Genomic DNA, 27,016 nt, shown 5'->3' on the forward strand with positions numbered 1-27,016 from the left:
CTGTCCCATGCGTGTGTGCACATGTTTTCTGTGTGCAGATATGTGTGTTTAGGCCAATTCAACAGCAGTGGAAAAAACTCAAGTTCGGCAAACACACACACACACCCAAGCTCCGGTCACGCTTGCCTCACCTTCCTCCGACCCTCCTGAGGTAGCAGTAAACTACACCCAACACACGGACATGGCTGTCAATCACACCTCATTAAGCTGAAGTGTTTGTCTACTTAGAGTGACGGCTCGCTCGAGGGAGCAACACGATGGACCCCCAACCGAAGCTAGGGCCAGAGCGTTTCCCTTGGTAAACACAGGCTGACCGCAGCCCACACCTCCCCGAGAGGCGAGAGAGAGAGGTGCTGTTTGTGTGTGAAATTGACTGGGGCCGGGCAGGGTCCAGGGATGTCTTACTCTGCGACCAAAGAACTCGATAGAGCTGTCATTATTCAATATGCTCTTAAACAAATTAGGTGAATTGAGAATGTGCTAATGCTCTGTCAACACCATCACAACCACAGAAAGTTGGATGCAGAATGGCTTTGCAACCATCAAACCGACCACTGGGTCATGGCTACAGTTGCCACAAAGAAACACCACAGAGTAGGGCAGTCTGGAACACAGCAGGGAAAAGAGGTAGCTGACACACTATGACTGTAAGGGTCCAGGTGACACACACCTGTAGCCTTACAGTCATAGTCCAATTCAACTGCCCTTTCCTCACGGTCATCACAGATACCTATCAAGCAACTGCTCTCTATTGCGCTCAAATGACGCATTCCTCCGTCTCCTCTCTCTCCGTGTCTGCCCTACACTAACCTAACATAGCAGGTGTAAAAGAAACACACAGACCGGCCGGTCAAATGTTGTAGTCCATTAACACGTTTTCTGCGCTAAACTATGTAGAATATTGCCGTGTTGGAAACTACAACTCCCTACGACATCACACAGTTCAGGCTTGATCTGATTTATCTCTACAGAAACTGCAATGTGCGCATTGAGCTTACAGGAGAGAAAAAAACGACTTGAATGGAATTCAAATAATTGAACCTAAGTTGGTCAATTAGTTGTTTAAAAAACGAAAAATAACCGACATTTCAGTGAATCGCTCAGCACTACTACATAGGTTCAGTAAGCTAAGTAAGAAAACTGCCGAGACTCCTGATCAGACCCTTATGGTACATAACCATCTGTTTAAGAGGCAGTATGATATCAGAGGGATGTGACTGAGGCAACTACCCTCTCTCCCTTTCTCCTCTCTTCCCCGATCTCCCCCTTTCTTTCCTCTCCCTCTCTCCTCCTCTCCCCCTGTCCTTTTACTGTGTCTTCAGTTCCCAGAGGCTGACATTGAACTCGTTGCTGGGTGCTGTCTGTCCATCTACTCACACTCTCTTATTAGTCACTTCAAAGAAACCCTTCATGGTATTGTATAAGTAGCGTGTGTGAAGAGACCATTTTTGTTGGACATTTTGATAGATCTGTTTTGCCAGACATGGGCTGGCTTAGGGAGGTACCCTAGCAGCACTGCAAGGGATAATTAACTCATGAAATAACTGCAAGTGAAAATGAATTAACATGAGAGAAATAAAACGTCACATTTCTTCACACTGTTCACTGAGAAGAGGGAAGAGGGCTTGGTGTGGTTGACAACCCTTCTCGGCTCCCTCGCTCTCTCCCTCCTTCTCTTGGCCTCCCTTCCTTGATCTCTTTGTTTCTCCGTTTCTTTCTTTCTCTGATTTCTGCTGGGCGCTCCTCGTTTCACCACATCTCCTCACACACACAAACACAAACACACACACACACATGCAACGACCCCCCCACCACACACACACCAAAGTCCATTCAGAGTGACTCTAGTCCATTCAATGTGGACCGTCTCATTCCCTGCTGGGGGAGCAGGCCAGGCAGCAGGCAACAAGTCCAGTAAATCAGGGTGAGTTCTCTACAGAGAGTGGGAATCAGGATTAACATTCTTCTTTCTTGCACAGGTAACGTCCCAAACGGCACCCTGTTCCCTAAATAGTGCACTACTTTTGACCAGATAGCCCTATGAGCCCTGCTCAAAAGTAGTGCACTAGATAGGGAATAGGGTACCACATAGGACGAAGCCACGTTCTCCCCTCCCTTCTCCTGCAGGCTGGTTGAACCAGGCTGCAGGCAGTGAGGCACATGCTTGACCTCGCACTGAGGACAAAGAGCAATTAGCAGCAGCGTGGAGTCTGTCTCTGTGTCTGACCCTCCGTCCACCCGCCTGTCTGTCCGTCTGTCTGCCCGTCGCCTAGAAAACAGGGCAGCGAAAACAACCAGGGCAGAGTGGGAAACTGAACTTCCCCCTCCTACAGCGCAGCATCCTAGATGGGGAAGGACGGCGGGCGGGCGGGTGGATGGGTGGGGGCTATTTGGATATCAACTCCTATCCAACTCTTATCAAACTGTTACCCAACTGGGACGGATGCCAGTAGTGTAGATCTAGACATGTAGATCTAGACATGTAGATCTAGACACTGAGCCTTATAAGGGAAAGGGACTGATTTGACACATAGTACATCAGGATATTTTGACTCGTGTTTAATTAACCCTCAAAACACAGACACACACGTACAAACATGCAAAAACACACACGTGCGCAAACACACACACACAAGCATAAAAAAAAACACTCAGCTGCCCTCCCGACTGACAGGTAGTGATCAGCAGTGACCTTGGTAATCATATGACTCGCGCCTAAGATTAGCCTGTGGTCATTACATCCACTACATAACACCCATTACAGCCGTCTACATAGACACACTGACAGGACACACACGCACGCACATACGCCCGCATACACTCAAGCTTACACTCACACACACACACGTGCGCGCATGTGCACACACACACTAATCTCAGCTACATTACACCCATTACGGCCCACCACATAGACGCAACACTCTCTCACCCCTGCTCACACACACTAACGTCAGCTACATTGAACCCATTGTGCATTACAGCAATCTGCCTAATTTTACTGACCATTTGCGTACCTCTGAACCGATCCCTGTTGTGTTAGCTACCCTCTCCCTCGCTTTCTGTCTCTGCTTCTTTATTTCAATTCAATGTTTCTGTCTCTCTCTCTCTCGCTCACACACACACACACACACACACCCACACGCACATCGCACACGCTCACCAAAACCATTTTAACATGAAACAGAAACACGCATAACATAAACAAGGCAACGGTAAACATGTCATCCCCCACAAATGATGGAGCTTCCCACTCCCCTTGGGCCAATTGAGATATCATGTGTGACTAACACACTTCTGTTATCGTCTGTGACCACAGACTATTCATTATATTGACCAGAATTTCACCTTTATTTAACCATGTAGGCTAGTTGAGAACAAGTTCTCATTTGCAACTGTGATCTGGCCCAAGATAAAGCGTAGCAATTCGACACATACAACAACACAGAGTTACACATGGAATAAACAAAACATACAGTCAGTAATACAGTAGAACAAAAGAAAACAAAAAGTCTATATACAGTGAGTGCAAATGAGGTAAGTTAAGGAAATAAATAGGCCATGGTGGCGAAGTAATTACAATATAGCAATTAAACACTGGAATGGTAGATCAGCAGAAGATGAATGTGCAGGTAGAGAGACTGGGGTGCAAAGGAGCAAAATAAATAAATACCAGTATGGGGATGAGGTCGGTAGATAGATGGGCTGTTTACAGATAGGCTAAGTACAGGTGCAGTGATCTGTAAACTGCTCTGACAGCTGGTGCTTAAAGCTAGAGAGGGAGATGTGAGTCTCCAGCTTCAGAGATTTTTGCAATTCGTTCCAGTCATTGGCAGCAGAGAACTGGAAGGAAAGACGACCAAAGGAGGAATTGGCTTTGGGGGTGACCAGTGAGATATACCTGCTGGAGCGTGTGCTACGAGTGGGTGCTGCTATGGTGACCAGTGAGCTGAAATAAGGCGGGGCTTTACCTAGCAGAGACTTGTGGATAACCTGTAGCCAGTGGGTTTGGCGACGAGTATGAAGCGAGGGCCAACCAACGAGAGCGTACAGGTCGCAATGGTGGGTAGTGTATGGGGCTGTGGTGATAAAACGGATGGCACTGTGATAGACTGCATCCAGTTTGTTGAGTAGAGTGTTGGAGGCTATTTTATAGATGACATCACCGAAGTCGAGGATCGGTAGGATGGTCAGTTTTACGAGGGTATGTTTAGCAGCATGAGTGAAGGATGCTTTGTTGCGATATAGGAAGCCGATTCCAGATTTGATTTTGGATTCGAGATGCTTAATGTGAGTCTGGAAGGAGAGTTTACAGTCTAACCAGACACCCAGGTATTTGTAGTTGTCCATGTATTCTAAGTCAGAGCCGTCCAGAGTAGTGATGCTGGACGGGCGAGCAGGTGGGGCAGCGATCGATTGAAAAGCATGCATTTAGTTTTACTTGCGTTTAAGAGCAGTTGGAGGCCACGGAATGAGAGTTGTATGGCATTGAAGCTCGTCTGGAGGTTAGTTGACACAGTGTCCAATGAGGGGCCAGAAGTATACAGAATGGTGTCGTCTGCGTAGAGGTGGATCAGAGAATCACCAGCAGCAAGAGCAACATCATTGATGTATACAGAAAAGAGAGTCGGACCGAGAATTGAACCCTGTGGCACACCCATAGAGACAGTCAGAGTTCCAGACAACAGGCCCTCCGATTTGACACACTGAACTCTATCAGTAGTTGGTAAACCAGGCGAGGCAATCATTTGAGAAACCAAGGCTGTTGAGTCTGCCAATAAGAATGTTGTGATTGACAGAGTCGAAAGCCTTGGCCAGGTCGATGAATACGGCCGCACAGTAATGTCTCTTATCGATGGCGGTTATGATGTCGTTTAGAACCTTGAGCGTGGCTGAGGTGCACCCATGACCAGCTCTGAAACCAGATTGCATAGCGGAGCAGGTATGGTGGGATTCAAAATGGTCAGTAATCTGTTTGTTAACTTGGCTTTCAAAGACCTTAGAAAGACAGGGTAGGATATATATAGGTCTGTAGCAGTTTGGGTCTAGAGTGTCACCTCCTTTGAAGAGGGGGATGACCGCGGCAGCTTTCCAATCTTCGGGAATCTCAGACGATACGAAAGAGAGGTTGAACGGGCTAGTAATAGGGGTTGCAACCATTTCGGCAGATAATTTTAGAAAGAGAGGGTCCAGATTGTCTAGCCCGGCTGATTTGTAGGTGTCCAGATTTTGCAGCTCTTTCAGAACATCGGCTATCTGGATTTGAGTAAAGGAGAAATGGTGGGGGCTTTGGCGGGTTGCTGTGGAGGGTACCGGGCTGTTAACCAGGGTAGGGGTAGCGATGTGGAAAGCATGGCCAGCCGTAGAGAAATGCTTATTGAAATTCTCAATTATAGCGGATTTATCGGTGGTAACAATGTTTCCTAGCCTCAGAGCAGTGGGCAGCTGGAAGGAGGTGCTCTTATTCTCCATGGACTTTACAGTGTCCCAGAACTTTTTTGAGTTAGTACTACAGGATGCAAATTTCTGTTTTAAAAAGCTTGCCTTAGCTTTTCTAACTGCCTGTGTATACTTGTTCCTAACTTCCCTGAAAAGTTGCATATCACGGGGGCTATTCGATGCTAATGCAGAGCGCCACAGGATGTTTTTGTGCTGGTCAAGGGCAGACAGGTCTGGCGTGAACCAAGGACTATATCTATTCCTAGTTCTACATTTTTTGAGAGGCATGCTTATTTAAGATGGTGAGGAAGGCACTTTTAAAGAATAGCCAGGCATCATCTACTGACGGGATGAGGTCAATGTCATTCCAGGATACCTCGGCCAGGTCGAGCGTTTGACAGTGATGAGGGGTGGTCATTTGGTCGCAGACCCATTAGGGGTCTAAGTAAGTGGCTGAATTAATATGGTCACGGGGCAACTTATTCCTATAGGGAATAACTCCAGCTAGCTCCCAATCACACTTTGAATAACAGGAAACACAAGACAAGATAAAGAACGAAGGGAATGCAGACAAAGATTCTCCAGTCAAACGCACGCACGCACACACACACACACACACACTAGTTCACACAGAGACAAAAACACACTCTTGTTCACACTCTTCACACACACTCGCACACTCGACATGAACTGAGTTGAGTGTATCTTTAGAATGACCAACCAGGCAGAACAGTTAGTTTACAACAGTAGACAGCAACAATCTGTATAAACACAGCCTTGCTTAAATGTAAACAAATCTGAATATTCCTGTATCACCCGTACTTAATTACAACATAAACGTATAAAAGCAAATATCAGGACACCACAATGATAAATATTTGTGTCTATAGATACAGTGCATTAAACAGCTGTTTGTTCACTTCAAAATGCACACAGGTAGACACAATGACACTAAGCCAGGAGTAGCTCCAGCTAGAGGAGTGTGTTTGAGGGTGTGTGCCCATCTGCCTGCATGTGTGTGCTCGTTCACCACGTGCCTGTGTGTGTGTGTGTGTGTGTGTGTGTGTGTGTGTGTGTGTGTGTGTGTGTGTGTGTGTGTGTGTGTGTGTGTGTGTGTGTGTGTGTGTGTGTGTGTGTGTGTGTGTGTGTGTGTGTGTGTGTGTGTGTGTGCGTGCGTGCGTGCGTGCGTGCGAGCGCTTGCCTGTGCTTCTCGGTCTACTCTGCTGGGGCTTTAGCCCTGACCTTATTGCTTTAGCAGAGGGAATACCAGATGGTTTACTTCATCGTCTCCACAGCAAGCGCTGAGCGGCTCAGAGTCTCAGACCAGAGAGAGATAAATCAGTGTCTGCAGGGACCCCCCCCCTCCCCCTCCCTCTGCTCCCCTCCTTCCCCTCCTCAGTAGCAGACTAAGATGGAAAATCTGACTCAGCCTTGCTGCTCAGTCTTTAACTCTCAGTTTACAGTGAGACTGGCTGCAAAGAAATGGCACTCTTGAGAGATGCAGGCATTCTCTCTCTCTTTCTCTTTCTGCCATCACCTTCTGTAGCTCCCTCTTAGGACGTCTGGCCTTACTTGTCATTCCCTCGTATTTTCATTTCTTTCTCTCCTCACTATTATTCCTCCATGCTCTCTCCCCCTTCCCTCTACCTCTCGATTCTCGCTCTGTCTTCTCTCCGTGCTTCTCTCGTTGTCTACCACTCTCTCAGTCCCTCTTATCTCTCCCTCTCTTTCTGTCTCTCTTTCTCTCTCTCTCTCTCTCTCTCTATTTCTCACCGCTCCCTGGGGCCCCCTTGCCTCCTCTGTCTCTCTCGCTGCTGATCTCCTTCTGAGGGCCGAGGGTTGACTGCTGGGTGACTAACAACAAAATAAGATGGCGCTCGAAACTCCAGAACAAACCTTCTCTCCCAACATCAATTTGGACAGACATGAACAAGACGAACACCGAGCAGAAACAAAATAAGCTAAAGTGCAATAATCCTAACATGGTAAAACTAACAAAAGACATAACATACACACACATAAACACACACGGCAGAACAGACAGTACTTTCCAATGGCTATCAGACTTCTAGATCTCAACAGTCTGGCTGTTGCTATAGTGACCCACTTTGAAACAATTATGTGAATTGCTTTGACTTTTCTTGAGGAAATGATGAATCGAACCTGAGCTGTTTTCTTTCAAATGCAGGAACGAGTAGAAAGTAGAATGCCTCCCTTTATTCACAGACACAAACCACAATTCCATGTCATCATCAGGGAACTCAATGACCCAGAAAGTTTTGACAGAAAGCACTGTCACTGAGCCAACACGTTCTATAACAGGCTTTGTGGCCTACTTATCCAAAGTCATGGATCAATATATAACCAAAATGATTTAAAAAACTACTCATGAAATAACATTTCAAGCCAGTGCCTTAGAAATGTGGAAAACTATATCTAAAGATTACAAAATGTATTGAAAAAAATACATTTCAGTGCCACATCCGACGAGAATCTATCTTAGTCCTGTATTGAAACTTTGCCTGTTTCATGGTTCATCGGAGGGCGTAGCGGGATTTCTTATAAGCATTCAGTTTAGTGTCCTGTGTTAGCGAAACAGCCCTGTAGTTTAGCATCCACTTCATTGGATCACTTCCGTATTGAGTGCATCACTAGTACTTCCTGTTTGAGTTTTTTTCCCCTCTAGTTGCACAGGTGACAGACATGCTGGTAGAAATGAGGTAAAACGGATTTCAGTTGTCCTGCCTTAAAGTCACCGGCCACTAGAAGCATCACCTCTGGATAAGCATTTTACATTTACATTTACATTTAAGTCATTTAGCAGACGCTCTTATCCAGAGCGACTTACACATTTTCTTGTTTGCTTATGGCCGTATACAGCTCGTTGAGTGTGGTGTTAGTGTCAGCATCAGTTTGTGGTGGTAAATATACAGCTATGAAAAATACAGATGAAAACTCTCTTGGTAAATAGTATTGTCTACAGCAGGGGTACTCAACTCTTACCCTATGACAGGTGGACTTCTGCAGGTGCTTCATTTTTTATCATTTAACTGACCTGGAAGACCAGGTGTTTTGAATTTAGGCAATCACCAACATGATGAATTAACTACGTTTCTCAGTGTGCCTGTGGCACTCCAGGAACAGGGTTGCCTATTTCTTCCCTACGAGGTCCGGAACCTGCAGGTGTTCTGTTCTACCTGATAATTAATAACACACACCTGGTGTCCCAGGTCTAAATCAATCCCTGATTAGAGGGGAACAACAACAAGAAAAAGTAGTTGAACTGGCAGCTTATCATGACGTACTTTAACTCAGGTGAGCAGAACCTTGAGACGTCCTTAATATTAGAGATTGCGCACCAGCTGTTGTTAATAAAGAGACACAAACCACCCCCTGCCCCGCCCCGCCCCATCTGACCGGACTCTGCCGTTCTGTACTACCTATGCATAGAAAAAACAGTTAGATGTACATCAGCCATGACTCCGAGAAGCATGTTATATTACAGTTGTTAATGTCCGGTTGATAGGATAGAGCTTGTCCAGTTTATTCTCTAGCAATTGCACACTAGTCAATAGAACAGAGGGAAGAGGCCATTTATTCCTTCACTGCCTTAGTCTCATCAGGGTGCCCGCGCGCTAGCCTCTATTAGCGCCTTCATCTTCTTCTTTGAGTGTCGTGGATTAGGGCCATAATCAATGTCTTTCGCCTCCGACTCATTGAAGTAGAAGTCCTCGTCCAAATTGGGGTAAGTGATAGCTGTTCTGATAGGAAATGATGGTGGAATTATGTACAAAAAAAGTTCAAATCAGCGCAAAAAAATACACAAAACAGCATAATTGGCCAGGAGCTCCTAAAACATCCGTCATTCCCTTTGGCACCATTTTATTCATACTGTGGGCTCTAATGACCAGTCAAACACCAGTCGGACTTGTTCACAGACCGAACTTGCCAGGAGATCTACTCTAAACCCTGTGAAAAATCTTTGGAACTCGCTTCCACTGTCTCCATGGCAGCCATTTCCTGTCCCAGTTTTGAGCGGGTGGGGGGGATTGGTTGTCCTGCCCTGGCCTGACACTACCGGCTGACACTAAGGGAGGAGACATAGAGCCCACCTGCCAGGTGAAGAAGGAACACACTAACTCCTATTTCACCTCACTTTCTCTTAAAGAGAGAGAGAGAGAAAGAGAGAGCGAGAGTGAGATAGAGAGAATTACTGATAGAACTAGAAAACATTTATGTGAAAGACAAACGAGAGAGAGAGAGAGAGAGCAGATAAAAGGAAATGAGTGTCATTCTAACTCTTTCAAGCAACACAAACATAGGCACCGACACATGCATACAAACACACGATAACATAAGCCACTATACACACACGTACATATGGATTTTGTGTTGTAGATATGTGGTAATAGAGTAGGGGCCAGAGGTCACACACTTAATATGTTGTGAAATCTGTTGTAAAAATGTATTGCAATGTTTTTATGTATGGTTAATTTTGCCGGACCCCAGGAAGAGTAACTGCTGCCTTGGCTAATGGGGATCCATAATGAATACATATCTTTTTATATCACTCTCAGAGAGGGGATGAGAGAAAGAGAGAATAAAAGCACAGAGAATGTCTTCCATAACATCAACCACAACTCTATGCGATAGTAATTACTGAAGTGAGTGTGGCTGTGGCCTGTGGCTCTGCAGCAGAGCTGAGGACAAGGAGAGGAGGAGGGCCCGCCATAATAACACAGCAGTACAGCTTCCTCATAGCTCAGCACAACTGACGTCCGCGTTAACTGAGGTCACTGCATGTCCGCCGTAACTCGTCTGTGCTCTGTGCTCTGTGCTCTGTGCTCTGTGCCTGAGAACTACCTCAGCCGGCATATCAGTCATTCTTCGCTAGCAGGACTTTTTACAGAAACGGGGATGGAATCAACCATCGCTTACAGAACATACTTTCTTTCGAAAACTAGTTCAGTTTTACGGGTGCAAATCAACTGACTTCTCCAGTGATGTGAGATTCACACGTTCTGTGTTGTTCAAGCTCGTTTTGTTCCACCTATAACGGCTCTGTTAGCAAGGTTCATGTGTGGCTGATGCCCTGCCCTGGGTCTAAGTGATGCAAAGTGAGCAGAGGCTGTTTCTTTATGTCTGTCTCTCTGTCTCTCTTTCATATAGTCTTTCCAAACACCATCACCCAACCCCCCAGCACATTTGATGACCTAATAAAGCAAAAAATAGAATGGCTCCAGAGCTTAAAATAAATCAAAATAAATTTAAATTTTTAGATAAAACTATACTAAATATTTTAACGTCACCAAATAACTGATAAAAACATTCTGTTTTGCAATAAAGGTCTACGGTAGCCTCAACAGCACCTTCTAGGGTAGCACAATGGCGAGGCCAGCGGACAGCTATTTTCCATCTTCCTCTAGGCTGGATACATTGATTTCAATACAAAACCTAGGAGGGTAATGGTTCTTACCCCCTTCCATATACTTAGACAGTAATTATGATGACTTCCGGAGGACATCCTCCAACCTATCAGTGCTCTTGCAGCATGAATTGACATGTTGTCCATCCAATCAAAGGATCAGAGAAGGAATCTAGTACTGAAAGCATAAGCTACAGCTACACACTGAAAACATTTTTTCTAAATAATACGAGAGGGGTTCTTTGGTTTGTAGCCATAGTGGAACCCTTTTTGGGGATATATAGACCCATTTTCTATGGTTATTTAAGGAACATTTATAGAGAACGGTTCTATTAACATTGTCAAGTAACACAAGGCCATACCAGAGTCTTTCACAAGACACTGTCACTGGCCATAATCACTCGGTTGCACAAAAAGAGCAGTGCGCAAACTATGCCCAAAATATTCTAATGAGCCGCCTCCCCTACATTTGAATTATTACTAAAAGAGTAAAGAACACTTTTGTGAACTCTAAATAACCATTGAAGATCTCAAAGGGTTCTTTGAGTCATTATGGTTCCACATTGAACAATCCTCTTCCCAAAGAATCCTTGAGAAACCCACTTTTTTTGTGTGTGTATTGCCACCGGAGCCCACCTGTCTAACTGCTAAACTGCTTGCTGCACACTGCACTGTGTGATTGTACACATGGATTAGATTGTAGGTTTACTAATGCATTATTTTTAGTAGCTAGCTAGGTTGGCTATGACGTTAGCTAATATGGTGACAACATGTTGGCTGTGTAGCAGTTAGCGGTTATGGTTTGAAGATTTGGCTTGGATACGTTTTTTCGCCTGGTCACATACGGCTGATGTGTTCTGCACTGAAGTCAACAAGATAAGTGATGATGCTGTAGGCCTGTGTATGCGGTGATCAGGGGTGTATTCATTCTGACGATTATGTTGCAAAAAATGTAAAAATTACGGAAACAAACGGTACGAAATGGGGATGGACCTATTGGACCTGATTTTGACCTGATTTTGTCCAATGGAAACTGTCGTTTTGCAACTTTTTGGACTAATGATTACACCCCAGATCAGCTAAATGCAGGCAAAAGTGCAAAATGGTATTGAATGTTTCACTGTCTGTCACCTTAATTTTCCTAAGCTATTCTTGAATATTTTGAATATATTCAAGATATATTTAATATTTTCTCCAATTTGTCTCTCGACCTATGCACCTAAGTTAACACGTTAATTTGTAGGCTAGGTTGTAGGGTATAGAGCACATTTGAGTATCATGTAGTAGTCTAAACCTATCGATGTTACATTGAGCTGGGTGAATGGAATATGAATGACAGTCATCCAGTACACTGTAATAGAAATAACCAAGTGGACAATTTCAACTGACAAAAATAAATGTGATGAAGTTCAATCAACGTGGAAAACTTTGAACTAAAATCAATGACATGGTGACATTTTCTGTCGATTTCACGTTGAATTCATGCGATTTGAGAACTCCACCAAATGTAAATAAAACTAGACTTTGAACTGATGTCTGTGCCCAGTGGGAAGGCAATGATTCTAAAAACAAAATGGGGCCTCCCTAATCTGAAACGGCACAAACCCTCACTGCTCCAGAGGTTTCTGGAGTGGAGCTAGCTACCAGAGAAGGGAATCATGCTATTACCCCGTAAAACACTTCAGTCAGCAGTTCTGATGCCCAGACTGTGGCTAGGACTGAGGCGAGGGCTGACTGGGAATGGGGGACTAGGGTTGGAAAGGATGACTCATTGCATTGCTTTCCATGCTCAATCATTATAATAACCCCTGATGGAGAACAGTACTGCTGTCCTGGAGAGCTGAGCTGAATGCCCAATTATTTTGGCTGGACAATAGCTAAATGGTATAACACTTCTGTTCTTACAGTGTATAAAGGTGGTGTTGAGTGGAAACTGACATAGTCGATGACACTACTCTACCAACTGCAAGAGCATACTATCATGACATTCTAAGCCCTACACTGGCAAGGTGGAACGTCTTTAGAAAACACAAACAGACACTTACTTGAAAGACACACTGATGAAAAGACTAACATCCCTACAACCATTGTTTGGAGCTATGGGTTGTCAACTTAAACCAACAGCGTCTTGACTTAATTATCTCAGACAGAATATATATGAAGCAACTCTACTTTTCTCTACGAAATCAAAATAATAGCCTATTTTCGCTATTTCAATAGAGGATCATGACCAAGCCCAACCATAGTCTCCTGTCAAATCCCTGTCCTGGCTCAACAACACTGGCCCATCCGGATGCATCGTGGGAAGATGGCCAATAAGATGTCCCATGGTCCTTTGGGGCAGTCTATGTACTCTTGAGAGAACAGTGTTTCACTGTCCCCAACAGTCACTAACACGGCACGGAAATCTTCACGACGTGAGTGTCAAACAAAGGATATCCTTCAATCTGACAAAGAGAGGGTCAAACTTCTGACCAGGAATATTATTTTATCACCCACCTCATTCCATCATCTGCACAGATATAAAAAGCCAAGTGGCATGTGAGTGAGGAGAAAGAAGAATGTGTCAGTCTTTGCTGTTGATCAGGCATTGGATGGAGCTGGTCGGAGGCTAGGGGTCATAAACTAAAACATGAACTGCTCAACCGGCCGGTCTGTTCAGTTAAACACCCTAATGGCTGCACGCACAGTCTGAAGTGGCTCATGAGATTGCAGGGTCACTGCTTACAGTCCAGCTAACTCAGATTCTTTCCCCTGCACCACGGTGATAGACACACACACACAGCCATTTTGACTCCACACAACCACTACTTATTTGATTCAGTAGAACTGCAGACCCCAAAACGATTTCCCATATCAGGGGACAAGAATATAGTCATTGAAAAGCTTGGGCAGAAGTGTGTCTGCGTTTTGCTCAGAAGGGACAAACAATGGCTAATAATGATGGGGGTTGGATTTGGGGATTGAAAGGAATGTCCTCCATTTTGGGTTTCATGGCTATGTTTTTATTACTTGATTGCAATGCTCAAATGCCATCAGTCTGGAGTCTGTGTCTGTGTTTCAAAATATTGCAGTCAAAATAGAACAGTCACGGATTTTCCCATTACAACACCAGGTTGAGAGGCCATGGCCATTAGAAAGGCTTGATCATGAACATACTGCATCAATTAGTAACAGCCTTGACGTCTCCTTTCATACAACACACACGCATGGCATCATGGGGAATGTGATAGAAACCTTTCATGGAAACTTCCTTTTGTCGAGGAACCGTTCCAACTGAAGGTCGAGAGGAACCGAGTGGAACCCGAGAGGATGGAGGATGGAGGGCGGGAGGACAGAAAACAGAAGCAGCCCAGCTGTATCTGACCTTTGAACCCCATAGTAAAGTCAACCTTTACATAAAAATAACCTTTTAATGACCCAGGTTGCTTTGCTTTGCGCCAAACCTCGCTGCTATGAAATTCACACCGTTTCCAAAGCCTCTCACCTAATGTGATGCAGGAATATTTCCAGTGAAAAGCCTAAAACCAGTGAGGTACAAATGGTGAACTTTTCTTGAGAAAAAGTCAACAGTATTTTATTGCATAGTGCCTTGTTCCACCAGCAGTGGGATAAAAACTTCTGGAACGTCTTTGTCCCCCTTTTTTTAAAGGTCAGCAGAAGGCAAAATGGAGCTTATCGGATCCAGATGCTGAACGAGCACACAGTGAAACAACAAGTATTCTCCCGTTACTTTTTAATCAAGAACAAATGGATAAAAACGTTAAATATTGGAGAAACTCCATGAATCATAAGATAACAAAGACTCCATTACCCATAGTCCCTTTCAGACCAAAAACAACAAGCAGTATAGTCAACATTTACATATCGAGTAGTGTGTGGCTTTGGCTCCGATCCACCCACGTTTTCATTTTTGCCCAGGTATTCAAGGAATGTTATTGCAGTATTTTTGGTCCTTCTGTAGCTCAGTTGGTAGAGCATGGCGCTTGTAACGCCAGGGTAGTGGGTTCGATTACCGGGACCACCCATACGTAGAATGTATGCACACATGACTGTAAGTCGCTTTGGATAAAAGCGTCTGCTAAATGGCATATATTATTTGATGAATAAAGCAGTTTGACAGTTCCAGACCTAGGGGAATGATTCCTATTGACGCAGACAACAACCTTTACTTAATTAATTATAACAAACCATTTAGAAAAAAGAGACCAAAACACTGAAATGTGTTTGAAGCTTTGTGAAAAGGTTCCATTGATTCTGCTGGGGGACTTTGTGGAAGCAGTGAACAAGGCAGCCAGATGGCTAATACAGCAACAACTTCCCAAAGAGAGTCAAATAAAAATGACCTCATAGAGCTCAAGGAATTAAAGTTCTTTAAATCAAGATCTAGATAAAGACCGAGTCAGCTAGCTGCAGTCAGTAAGTCAGTTATTTATCACCCATGTTTCAACCACTAAATGCCCAAATGCAGCCATTTTTTTTATCTCAAAATCAAATCATTTCTGTGTAGCAAGCAATTAAGTATCTTACTGGTCAAAAATAAACAAAAAAAAGCTTCTTAGCAAAGAGCAATTTCTCAAGCAAGAATTTTCCTAGGACTGTCTGGGAGTGGTCTGAGTGGGAAGGGGAGAACTGAAAACGGGCTGTTATTGGTAGATACGTTTGAACTCTCTTTCTTATTGGTCAATTAACTAATTAACCAAAATTAGCCAAAACTCCATCCCACCAAAACAGGCAGACATTTCAGGGGGTCTTTTCAAACAGCTCTTACACTAAAAAGGGCATTATCATTATTTTCACAATTTCACAGTATTATTACAACCACATAGTGTGGAAATACTGTATATATCAAACACATGAAAATCCAAAACTGGGCCTTTAAAGTACATTCTACCTTCTTTGTTTTTAGTTCTTGAAAATGTCATCAAAGCGAGAATGGGCATGGTTTTCCAAAAGCAAAACATTCCAGACTTTTTTGTGCCTGTTAATCATGTCATGCAAGTTCGACAAAGTACCGAAAATGCACCTCTTTCTCTTTATTTACAGTATGCGTCCCTCACGTCCTAAGCAGCCAATGCAAAAGCACAAAAATCATATTTAGCACAAGGCAATGGTTAACCCACCCCAGTTAAGTAAAACCAGGAATAGTAGTTCAACCACTGGTCGATCCTAAAGCAGACATTCCTTTCCTCAGGCTCTGAAACGGTAACTCTGGCAGCGCTGATCATCTGAAGGTCATGATCCTCAAACTTACCCCACCCACCACACCCAGGGCTAGAATTGGGATGATAAAACCAAAGATTATCGACACCGACCATGCCAATCACTTAACGCAGGCATTCTGCAGTTATTGTTTATTACGATAAGTAGCCTGTACTAGAGAAAGGTGCATTTTGAAATTAAATTGGTTTGCTAATATGGGAAATTGTTAATTGGACAATTGATGGCTACAACCATCAACCTAGTAACAGTAGTTTAAAGGATCATTTAAAAATATGGTGCACATTAATGTTATAAATGTATCATTCTATTTATCCATATCGCATCAATTGAGGCAAATCATCGCAATATGGATTTTGTCCATATTACCCAGCTCTACCCAGGACACCTGTGTCCTATTGGTCTCAAGTTATTACCAGACTTTCTCTCTGTACTCTCATTTATGCCAAGACAAGATAACCTGGTCATAAATAAACTCTATAAACATTGAACTGAGGTCAATCTCTACCTCTGATGACACGTGGGATTAACGTTAGTAGAAATACATTTGTGTCATTATATATCTGATCCTTGTACAGTTCAAATGACTTCATTATAGAAAGCGTAGGTCTTGATAGCTGTGAGAACGGTTCTGTTTTATTCTCTCCTTGTCATTGTCACCATCTTTGATGAGGTTTGGGCCAGGGACTTTCTGTTTGCTAAGAGTTCTAGGACAACTAAATGTTGTATTGAACCACCACACAATTAAAACTGGATTGTATTGACCTAAGGCTTGTGTAAAAAAATATATACCGGATCCAATTTGGAAAGAGAAAAGGAAAACAAGACATATGGGTATTTACTGCAAATATTTCTAAACAAAAGAAAGGCCAATACCAGTAAATGGTACAAACCAATAGCCACAGGAAACAACACACCCCTTATTAATTATATGTAAATTATTTCCAGATAAAATCTTTACATTATTATCAGTAAAGAGTATTATCATGTGTGGGTGTTAACGTGTTAATTTGTACAGTATGCCTAATCATAAAAAGTGTTTCATATCACAACTCATTTATATAATTTCAGTGGAGAATGGTGCCTTCTTGGGGCTACTCCAAAGCTGTGTTGATATTGGAATGATATTACTCAACACATTGCTTTTAATTTGTTACACTGTGTTGAAAACGTAAAAATCAACGACGTGGTAAACCGATAGGCCTAGATTCTGCCATGTAGACGATGTTGCATGTGTAGTGAGTGAGCAATCACAGACAGACATCTAGAATCCTCTAGTCTGGAGATAGACGATGATGCAGTAGTTCCACTGTGTAGGTGAAGTCTAGCTTGATCCCAATTCTGTTTGTGCTGTCTTACCAACTCCCATGGCCATGAGTTGGCAAGACAGTGCAAACAGATCTGGGACCAGTCTACAGTAGGGGATGATTAGTAAGCCTGATCAGAACCAGAGGTTTTCTGGATGGATGTCTCTGAAAGAGATGGGTGTGCTTCCAGGTCAGCAGTCAGCCCCTCCCTGGGAATATAGAGGGGTTATCTGGTTTAGGTCATGATAATGTGTTCTTTACTGCTGAACCCCCTGGAGAACCTGGAGTCATTAGTTTGAGTTACCAGTTAACTATAACGTTTGTCTGCCCTGATACGACACAGCTTTCACAAGTTGTAAATCAAAGCTGACCATTTTCTCATGTACCCTAACACTGCCTAAAATGACCTGTATCAATGTGTGTCTTGCAGTGTCATTTCATCTTGACATCAAACGTTCCTGGGCCTGAATAGCGGAGTGTCGAAAATATCAGCTAGAAATGTGTCAGATTTTATGTCAGATTCTGATACATAGCAGCACTGAATCCAGGTCCATGGATACATCCGGACACACCACATCTGACAGTTTACAGTAATCACTCCAAGTAATCCAGACAGAGTTAGGCTATCCAACAAGTAGAATTGTTGATCACCCGCAACCTGCATTCAGAATGACTGCCAAAGTAGGATATACTGAGACTACCTCAATCATCTAAACTGGAACAATCATGTCAGTAGCGGGTGCAATAAATCCAACTATTAACAGATTGGATTAGTTTAGAGAGCGGTATGTTATTTATCTTTCTGTAGCATAAAACTGATCTACGAATCAATGTACATGCAAAAACACAGATACTACAGTAAAACAAACAATTCTGAAAATCGCCCCGTGAATATACAGCAGGCTGGGAAATATTATATATGGTTCAGTGTAGAACCCTTCTTACCATTCAAAGAATCCTACTTGCCATCTAAAAATTGTTATTAGGGTGTTAAAGGTTCTAGGTTGAACCCTTTGCCTTACAAAGAACCCTTGTCTTCTAAAAAGGGTTCTTCAGATCAAAATGTTTATTTTTAGAAGCCTATCCATCTACAAATAAAACCCTTATGGAACCCTTTTTTCTAAGAGTGTACAGTAGGTCTAATGTCTGAACATCTAATGTTTGCTGTACATTTCAATGATTTGCTATGGAGCTGAATGAAGAAAGCTAGCTAACTAGCCAGCTAACTTTTGGCTAGCTCCAGATATAGCTAACGTTATCTAACATCAACTTACTAGCAGGGATGAATAAAAATATGTAATAGGTAGCTAGCTAGTTTGTGTGTAGCAGGAATTTAGGGTTGTTGCTAGCCAGTTAACGAGAATCACATTTCTCTACACCACCTATTTGGCACTGGGCTCCTGTCTTTGGCCCAGTCTAACAGAGTTCGCAAAAATGATTTCATACATAGTTAGCTAGCTAGCTATTGAACTAATGTTTGACTTTATATTTAGTTCATTGACTCCTGTTGACCTTGCTTTACATTCATGTGTATTTAGCAAAATCTTGTGGTTGGTCGACAGTATTGCACCCCTTGGCTTTGGCCATTCAATTGTTGCATTTTCCATTTTCCATTGTTTTATTCCCTATGCACACTTACTCTGCAGCAATATATTGTAAGTTCAAACCAAGGTTCTCCAACTCTGGTCCTGGAGAGTTACTGTGTGCAGGCATTTGCTACAGCCCATCACATTCAAAGAACCAGGTCTTAAGTCTGGTCTATGATTAGCTGAAGCAAGTGTGCTACTGCAGTGCTGGAAAGAACCTACACACTGAGTTGCTTTCCAAGAACAGAGTTGCCTACCACACTACTAACACTGTGTTTTATATCTGACAGCTGATGACCAGAAGCTGAGAAAGAGAAAAGGATGTTTGAAGATGAAACTGGCCTGGAAGACTCCACACCTTGGCGTTACTAAGGATTGAAACATTACTCTATTTGACTGCTTGAGCGAAACCAGAGTTGATGCATTTCCGTTTACACGTCAACACTACATTACCTTTTCCAGAGCTCTTGACTACGAATTGATGTATTTTGTTCTGTAAATAAAGGTAATTCGATTTTATTTATGCTAAACCTTTTTTCCTTCCAATTTGTTTTTACAAATCTTTACAGGAAAACGCCACGGGCACTATCTGATGTGTGGAGACATTTCACTGCAGCTAATATAGAAGGAAAAGCTGTGTACATTTGCAAATACTGTGCCAAATCAGATGTGAAGAATGCAACAAAGATGCAGTATCATCTGGCCAATTACATAAAGTTCCCTCAGCGCTCACAACAAGCAACCTCTTGACAAAAGTCCCTCTACTTCTATTCGAGGTTGAAAATGATGAATCAGACACCTTATCAATAGCAACAGCTCATGGTCCTCCTGGAATCAGACGTTTTTTTGACTCAATAGAGGAACGTAGTCAGAGAAATGCTGATGAAGGTCTTGCTCAAGCTGTGTATGCAACTGGTTCACCTCCGATTCTCACAGGCAATGTGTATTGGAAGAGATTTCTGAATGTTCTTCGCCCAGCATACACCCTTCCAACCAGACATGTTTTATCTACTAATTTGCTGGATGCAGAGTTCAACAGAGTTCAAGTGACAGTCAAAGAAAATCCTAGAGAAAGCAGACTGTATTGTAATAATCTCTGATGGGTGGTCGAAATGTTCGTTGGCAAGGAATAATTAACTACATCATCTACACCCCTCAACCAGTATTCTACAAGAGCACAGACACATGGGACAACAGACACATCGGTCTCTACATTGCAGATGAGCTGAAGGCAGTCAACAATGACCTTGGACCACAGAAGGTATTTGCACTGGTGACAGACAATGCTGCAAACATGAAGGCTGTTTGGTCCTACCCTGCAGTTCTGAAATACATCAAAAAGCGTGAAAACTTCTGCCTGAAGCCCATACATGACGCAGCCGACCCCAATAAAGGTTGGCAAAAGCATCATGTCTGGTGCAGAGATCAACAAGGCCTATTGTGTCATCACTACCGTGTCTCGCCAACTTGGCCTGGATGAGGGCAAGGTTCTTGGCAGACTGGCGAAGTACACTTCCAAGCAAGTGCTTTGGAATGGAGATGCAATATGGCAGTCGTGCCCACATATCTGATCAGCCAACTGGTGGAAGGGACTTTGTGAATCTGAGGCTCTTTCCCCTGTTGCCTCCATCATCCTCCAAATCCCACCAACATCAGCCGCCTCAGAGTGTAACTGGTCCTTGTTTGGGAACACACACACCAAATCGCGCAACAGGCTAAACCAAAAGGGTTAAAAATTGGTGGCCATCTGGGCAAATGTGAGGCTTTTTGAGCCTGACAATGAGCCATCCTCAACAAGGTTGGAAAGTGACAGTGAAGATGAGGCCTGAGTCTGATTTTCAAGAGGTGGACATTGACGAGGTCCTAGGAGAAGACATGGAACCCTGAGAGGAAGACAACCATAGCTTTAGATGCAATGGATCATTGGGATCATTCAATATTCCCTTTCTTTTGTTGTTCATGGAAATCATCCCATGTGAAGAGTCAACTCATTTAATTAAAGTTTAATTTGTTACTAAATCATTTTTGTTTCTATTGGAAGGATGTAATCATATGCAATTATGTCTACTTATGATAAGGTAAAAGGTTTACAGTGGCTTGCGAAAGTATTCACCCCCCTTGGCATTTTTCCTATTTTGTTGTCTTACAACCTTGAATTAAAATTGATTTTGGGGGGGGTTGTATCATTTGATTTACACAAAATGCCTACCACTTTAAAGATGCAAAATATGTTTTATTGTGAAACAAAAAATAAATAAGACAAAAAATAGAAAACTTGAGCGTGCATAAATATTCACCCCCCCAAAGACAATACTTTCTACAGCCACCTTTTGCAGCAATTACAGCTGCAAGTCTCTTCGGGTATATTCTCTTTAGGCACATCTAGCCACTGGGACTTTTGCCCATCTTTAAAGCAAAACTGCTCTAGCTCCTTCAAGTTGGATGGGTTCTGCTGGTGTACAGCAATCTTTAAGTCATGCCACAGATTCTCAATTGGATTGAGGTCTGGGCTTCGACTAGGCCATTCCAAGACATGTAAATGTTTCCCCTTAAACCAAATGGTGTTGCTTTAGCAGTATACTTAGGGTCATTGGCCTGCTGGAAGGTGAATCTCCGTCCCAGTCTCAAATCTTTGGAAGACTGAAACAGGTTTCTCTCAATAATTTCCCTGTATTTAGCGCCATCCATCATTCCGTCAATTAGTTTCTCAGTCCCTGACAATGAAAAATATCCCCATAGCATGGTGGTGGCAGCATCAGGATGGTGTCCTCGGGGTGATGAGAGGTGTTAGGTTTGCGCCAAACACAGTGTTTCCTTGGTGGCCAAAAAGATCAATTTTAGTCTAATCTGACCAGAGTACCTTCTTTCATATGTTTGGGGAGTCTCCCACAAGCCTTTTGGCGAACACCAAACATGTATGCTTATTTTTTTAGCCAACTCTTAAGTAAAGCCCAGCTCTGTGGAGTGTACGGCTTAAAGTGGTCCTATGGACAGATGCTCCAATCTCCGCTGTGGAGCTTTGCAGCTCCTTCATGTTATCTTTGGTCTCTTTGTTGCCTCTCTGATTAATACCCTCCTTGCCTGGTCCGTGAGTTTTGGTGGGAGGCCCTCTTTTGGCAATTTTTTTGTGGTGCCATATTCTTTACATTTTTTAATAATGGATTTAATGGTGCTCTGTGGGATGTTCAAAGTTTCAGGTATATATTTTTATAACCCAACCCTGATCTGTACTTCTCCACAACTTTGTCCCTGACCTGTTTGGAGAGCTCCTTGGTCTTCATAGTGCTGCTTGCTTGGTGGTGCCGCTTGCTTGGTGGTGTTGCAGACTCTGGGGCCTTTCAGAACAGGTGTATATATACTGAGATCATGTGACAGATCATGTGACACTTAGATTGCACACAGGTGGTCTTATATTAACTAACTATGTGACTTCTGAATGTAATTGGTTGCACCAGATCTAATTTAGGGACTTCATAGCAAAGGGGGTGAATACATATGTCCGCAACACTTTTCCATTTATTATTATTATTTTTAATCATTTCACTTCACCAATTTGGACTATTTTGTGTATGTCCATTACATGAAATCCAAATAAAAATATATTTAAATTAGTAATGCAACAAATAGGAAAAACACAAAGGGGGGTGAAAACTTTTGTCAGGCACTGTATGTTTCTGTCTCCTTATGATATGGCAAATATATGCAAAAATGCAAAAAAAAACATCTACATTTCAATTGTATTAATTTTCATATATTTCCGGTAATTCACATTTTTTCCCGTTAATTCCCATATATTCTGGTTAACTCCCACAGAAAGTTTCTACCTCTGAATATTCCCCAAAATGTGCAAACCTAGTCGAGACCTGTCTGATCTTGATACGGGGGTGTTTTGTTGCACTGTAACCTGTTAATCAGGTAATCTGGTGGAATTCAACAGCTGTTACACACTATGTATGTTACAGTTTAAAAGTTATTCTTGATAATCTAGCTAGAATATGTATTATGCTTATTTCCTGTAAAATAAATATTTTCATGATTGTTGGTTACATTTTTGGATAAAAAAACTGCTTAGGGTGACATTGGCAACAATAGCAATGAAATAAGGCTCTTGCTAGCCAATACCGAGTTATGAAAACTTCACACATACTTGCATATATACTGGTTTCAGGAAGTGTTGCAGCATCACAGGCAATCATTTAACTCTGGTTGTTTTCTTCTGTTGGTCTTTAAGAGTTGATTAAAGCCAGCAGCTTCATAGTGAGTTCTGTCCAACGCCCTATAATCCTAGTAAAACTCCAGTCCAACTCTCCAGTCATCTGGAGCTATTCTGACATGACTCTGAACTAATGATGTATATGAACCTTGTTATGTCGATGCTATGTTTTGGCCATTGAGTGGCCATATTGGCACTCCTCAGAAAAGCAGTACTCCCTTGGAATGAATGGAATTCTAAAGTATATCATTTTTAATGTTTCAAGGACAAATGTACATCTATTTAAGTATTTATTGTTGTAGTGGGGACAGTAAAATTAGTACTTTCTAAAAACTATACTTTAATGGGAAAAAAAGTATATATATTTTTTTTATTCATATGTTTAGCTTACATAATATAATTTAAAGGTATGCATTAAGGTGTCTGGAATAGAATAAACCTGGCAAAAACAAATGTAGACATGAGTAAATTCATTTATATAGTTTCCTAAATGGTTTCTAGAATAATGGAGGTGTGGTAGCTTCAAAACAGCGCCTCCTGTCAGTCGTTTAGTGTATATATAATTAATTGCTAGGAACTGGGTATGGTTCGGTCAATCACATATAACCAATGACAAGACCACAGCCCTTGAATTTTTTTTACCATTAATTTACCAGGTTGATTTGAAAACAGAAGACCTCTTTTTCAAAAGAGAGACCTGGCCATTTCTTTTACAGGGAAAAAGTTCAAGGCCAATCCCTTGTGTAACCCAAAAGGCAATAATCAACTATCAGTCTGCATTGATAATTCACATGAATATGAATTTGTTTCCATCATTAGCACACCACTCTGACATGTCTGTGCACGTCCATGCAACTTAGGTTGACTGGAAATCAAATTAGGTTATCAAATTCCAGTCAAATAGGGAATTTAATTGAATCCACTCCAGCTCGCCGCATCTTCAGCTCAGATGTGCGTTTTTTTTCTGCCTCGTCCTTTGAGGTATGTGGAGAGAACAGACCAGGCTATCTGTTTATCTAACAGCCTGTTGACTGGCTGGCTGGTTGACCCAGCTGGTTGACTGACTGAGAGATCCACTGTAGCACCATGCCAGGCAGTCAAGTGAGCTAAGAATATATGTAGGCCAGGCCACTAGGCCTTGGCCTGACTCATACTCCCACCCCACTGCTCCTGTCCATGGCTCGGACCCCCGTCCTTCACCTAGCTACATGTAATCTCTGTTAGCCCAGAAGTCAAATCTTGCGTAATTTGGTCAGCTGCGTGATTAACTTCTGTATTCATACCTGTTAGATATTGAGAAAAATTAAGTATCCTCCCTCGCATAAGGAAAACTCTCAGCCAGAGCCCCCCTTACAAATCACTCAAGGTGAAGCGGTTTAAGCACCCCCTTTGCCTAACCCAAGCAAATGTCCAAATAACCATTGACAAACCCAAAAACCAAAACCAATGAGGATATCATGAATCCCATTCATTCCTAACTCATACAATTAATTTCCAAAAGTGATTTGACATTCTAATAAGGGTGTTGAAAAGCAGCGTAAAAACGGCATGATTGCAAAGCCATATAGGTTCACAGGAACACTGTTTTCAAAAAAAGTTTTTAGGTTACAAGTGATCATAAATAACCTTGTTTTGTCATCACAGGGCACATAAAACAGACAGCTGGAATGCTGGAGGATTGCCAGAGAAATATTTATGGGATGTTTTATTTTTTTTATTTTTTTTTTTATAACCTTGAAGATTTCACAGAGACATTGCACTGTTATAGCGGTTATGAGGTATGTCACGCGCATCCATAGGCTCCACCTTGCTACTTCAGACGCTGGACGGGCACGCCCTCTGACTAGAGCTGAGCTCCATTCTGTCTCTCATTAAATAAATACCCCTTTGACTTACTGTTTCATGTGGGGAATCTGGAGGACAGTGTTGGATGTCCTTGTCGTCAAGTTTAAAATAGCAACTTAAGCCAAAATGTTGCCATATACGAAAACTAAGGCAATTACTACCTTTTTGATATCATATCCACAAAAACTGCTTAATGTTTTTTTCCAGTTATGCTACATAAAAAGTAGGCCTAAAAAAAGAAAGATGATATCGTTCCATAAAAAGTGATAGGGGCATTGTTTCCAGGTTGATCAACTCAACACTAGGCAGGGAATAAAAGGTATACTCTATATATCTATAAAGTAGGCCTACAAACCCCATGGCAACGTGTAGCCTATGTGCGCCCAACACAATAAAGTTTTAAAGACACTAATAATGTATGCAAAAATATGTGCATCAGAAGTAGCACTATAGATGTCTATAGATGACCCCATCTTTCAGAGTGCACAAATCCATCGCCGGAGGCAGCGAAATTCATCTGAATGGATGAGAGAGAACTTTTGGCACAAGTTCATGGAAAAGGAGTTCTCATTTGGCGCTGCAAGTCCTCTATGCATCGGGTCTTAACAAATCGATAAACTTTGACAACAAACTGGAGAGAACTATGCAGGACAAAGTATGCGAACAAGCACCAGTGCCATTTAAAATCCTTGACCGGGCCCCCGGTCATTTCAGTTTATGACACCAATAATGTGGACCACATTCCAGAAACCAGACAACTAAAGCACGTTTTTAGAGAGGCTGCTACCGGGACACAAGGGTATGATAGGGACTTGTTGCACATGAGAACATTTTACTGTCTAAAACAGACGACGGAACAAAAAGTGCTAAGCAGCAATAGCCTGCAAAAAAAATTCAGGCTGCGGTGTCCGAAAGGGATCTTACCTGAACTTGCTTGCGATGTGACAAAAAGTAGAATTATTGCTAAAGTGATTTGCGCGTCCTTTATCCTCCGTTTTACTTTCCATCTTATATGGGTATCCATGGTCGCCAGGGACATCCACGGCAAAGGCGGATTAATTTTTCAAGAGCAACTGAAAAAATACTTGTGACAATTTCTGATTTAGAGAGAACTAGTAGCCAAAAGTCCCAGAGAAAGAGAGAGGGGGGAAATTATTATTTTCTCAAACAGCCATTAGTGTTGGAGTGTGGATTCCTCCAGTTTGTGTGAAGGATGGGGCACCCTGTCTCGCGCACTCTTCCTCTTCGCTCCTCTGAAGAAACTGCCCTGCGCTGTTGAGCCTCTGATCAGAAGTGTTGCCCCCTCTCAATCTCACTGGAGCCCTTGGAACGAAAGACCGAGGAAAAAAGATTTCCTGCAGGCTGTCAGTCAGGCTAGGAACAGGACAGGAAAGCAAATCAGAGGGCTAGATTTATAGATCGGGCCTTGCCATTGGCTGTGGAATAGAGGAAGTTTTGCGAAGGTTTTACGCCCTCTCTCCGTGCGCTGAAGTTTCTGCTTCAAACCGTGGCTTCAATCTGGACTCAGGAGTAGACCTAACATTGTAAACATAGATTCCTTTACCAACAAAATCTGCCAATTTTGAGAAGGGGCGAAAACGTTTTGGACAAGAAGAGATAAATGTTGTTTTCATATTCAATGGGATACATTGTTTTTTTCCCCCGTTACAGCTATTGTGAAACCATTCTAATAATTTGAATAATAACATAGAAAATTAGGCTTTTGGACACACTGTGAAGTATAAACTGTATCGAACAGCTACATCAAATACATACGGGTTGCAGGTATCCTCCAAAATGAGCTGTACATTATAAGACTGATATGCACGTGCTCCAGCTGTCCCTCTGACACGCATGGCAACTGGAGCGCGCGGGGTCGGAGATGTGCTGATCCATTGACCCTGGCATAGATCTTCAGCCATGCTCGTGGAATGCGACTCGTATATTTAGAGCACAATAACATCTACATTCGGAACACGTTTTA

At 42.6% G+C, this 27,016-nt stretch overlaps 1 protein-coding gene across 1 annotated transcript in view; it reads right to left on the minus strand.

Annotated features, from left to right (window-relative positions):
* Positions 1-26,346, minus strand: part of LOC118385564 (collagen alpha-1(V) chain-like) — a 129,378-nt gene extending 103,032 nt beyond the window's left edge. The window contains exon 1 of the mRNA XM_052521315.1: positions 25,957-26,346. Coding sequence (XP_052377275.1) covers positions 25,957-26,071 — 115 coding nt within the window. The 5' untranslated portion in view covers positions 26,072-26,346. The remainder of the gene's footprint in view (positions 1-25,956) is intronic.
* Positions 26,347-27,016: the final 670 nt, after the last annotated feature.

Source organism: Oncorhynchus keta, chromosome 6 (assembly GCF_023373465.1).
Source record: "Oncorhynchus keta strain PuntledgeMale-10-30-2019 chromosome 6, Oket_V2, whole genome shotgun sequence".
NCBI lineage: Eukaryota > Metazoa > Chordata > Actinopteri > Salmoniformes > Salmonidae > Oncorhynchus > Oncorhynchus keta.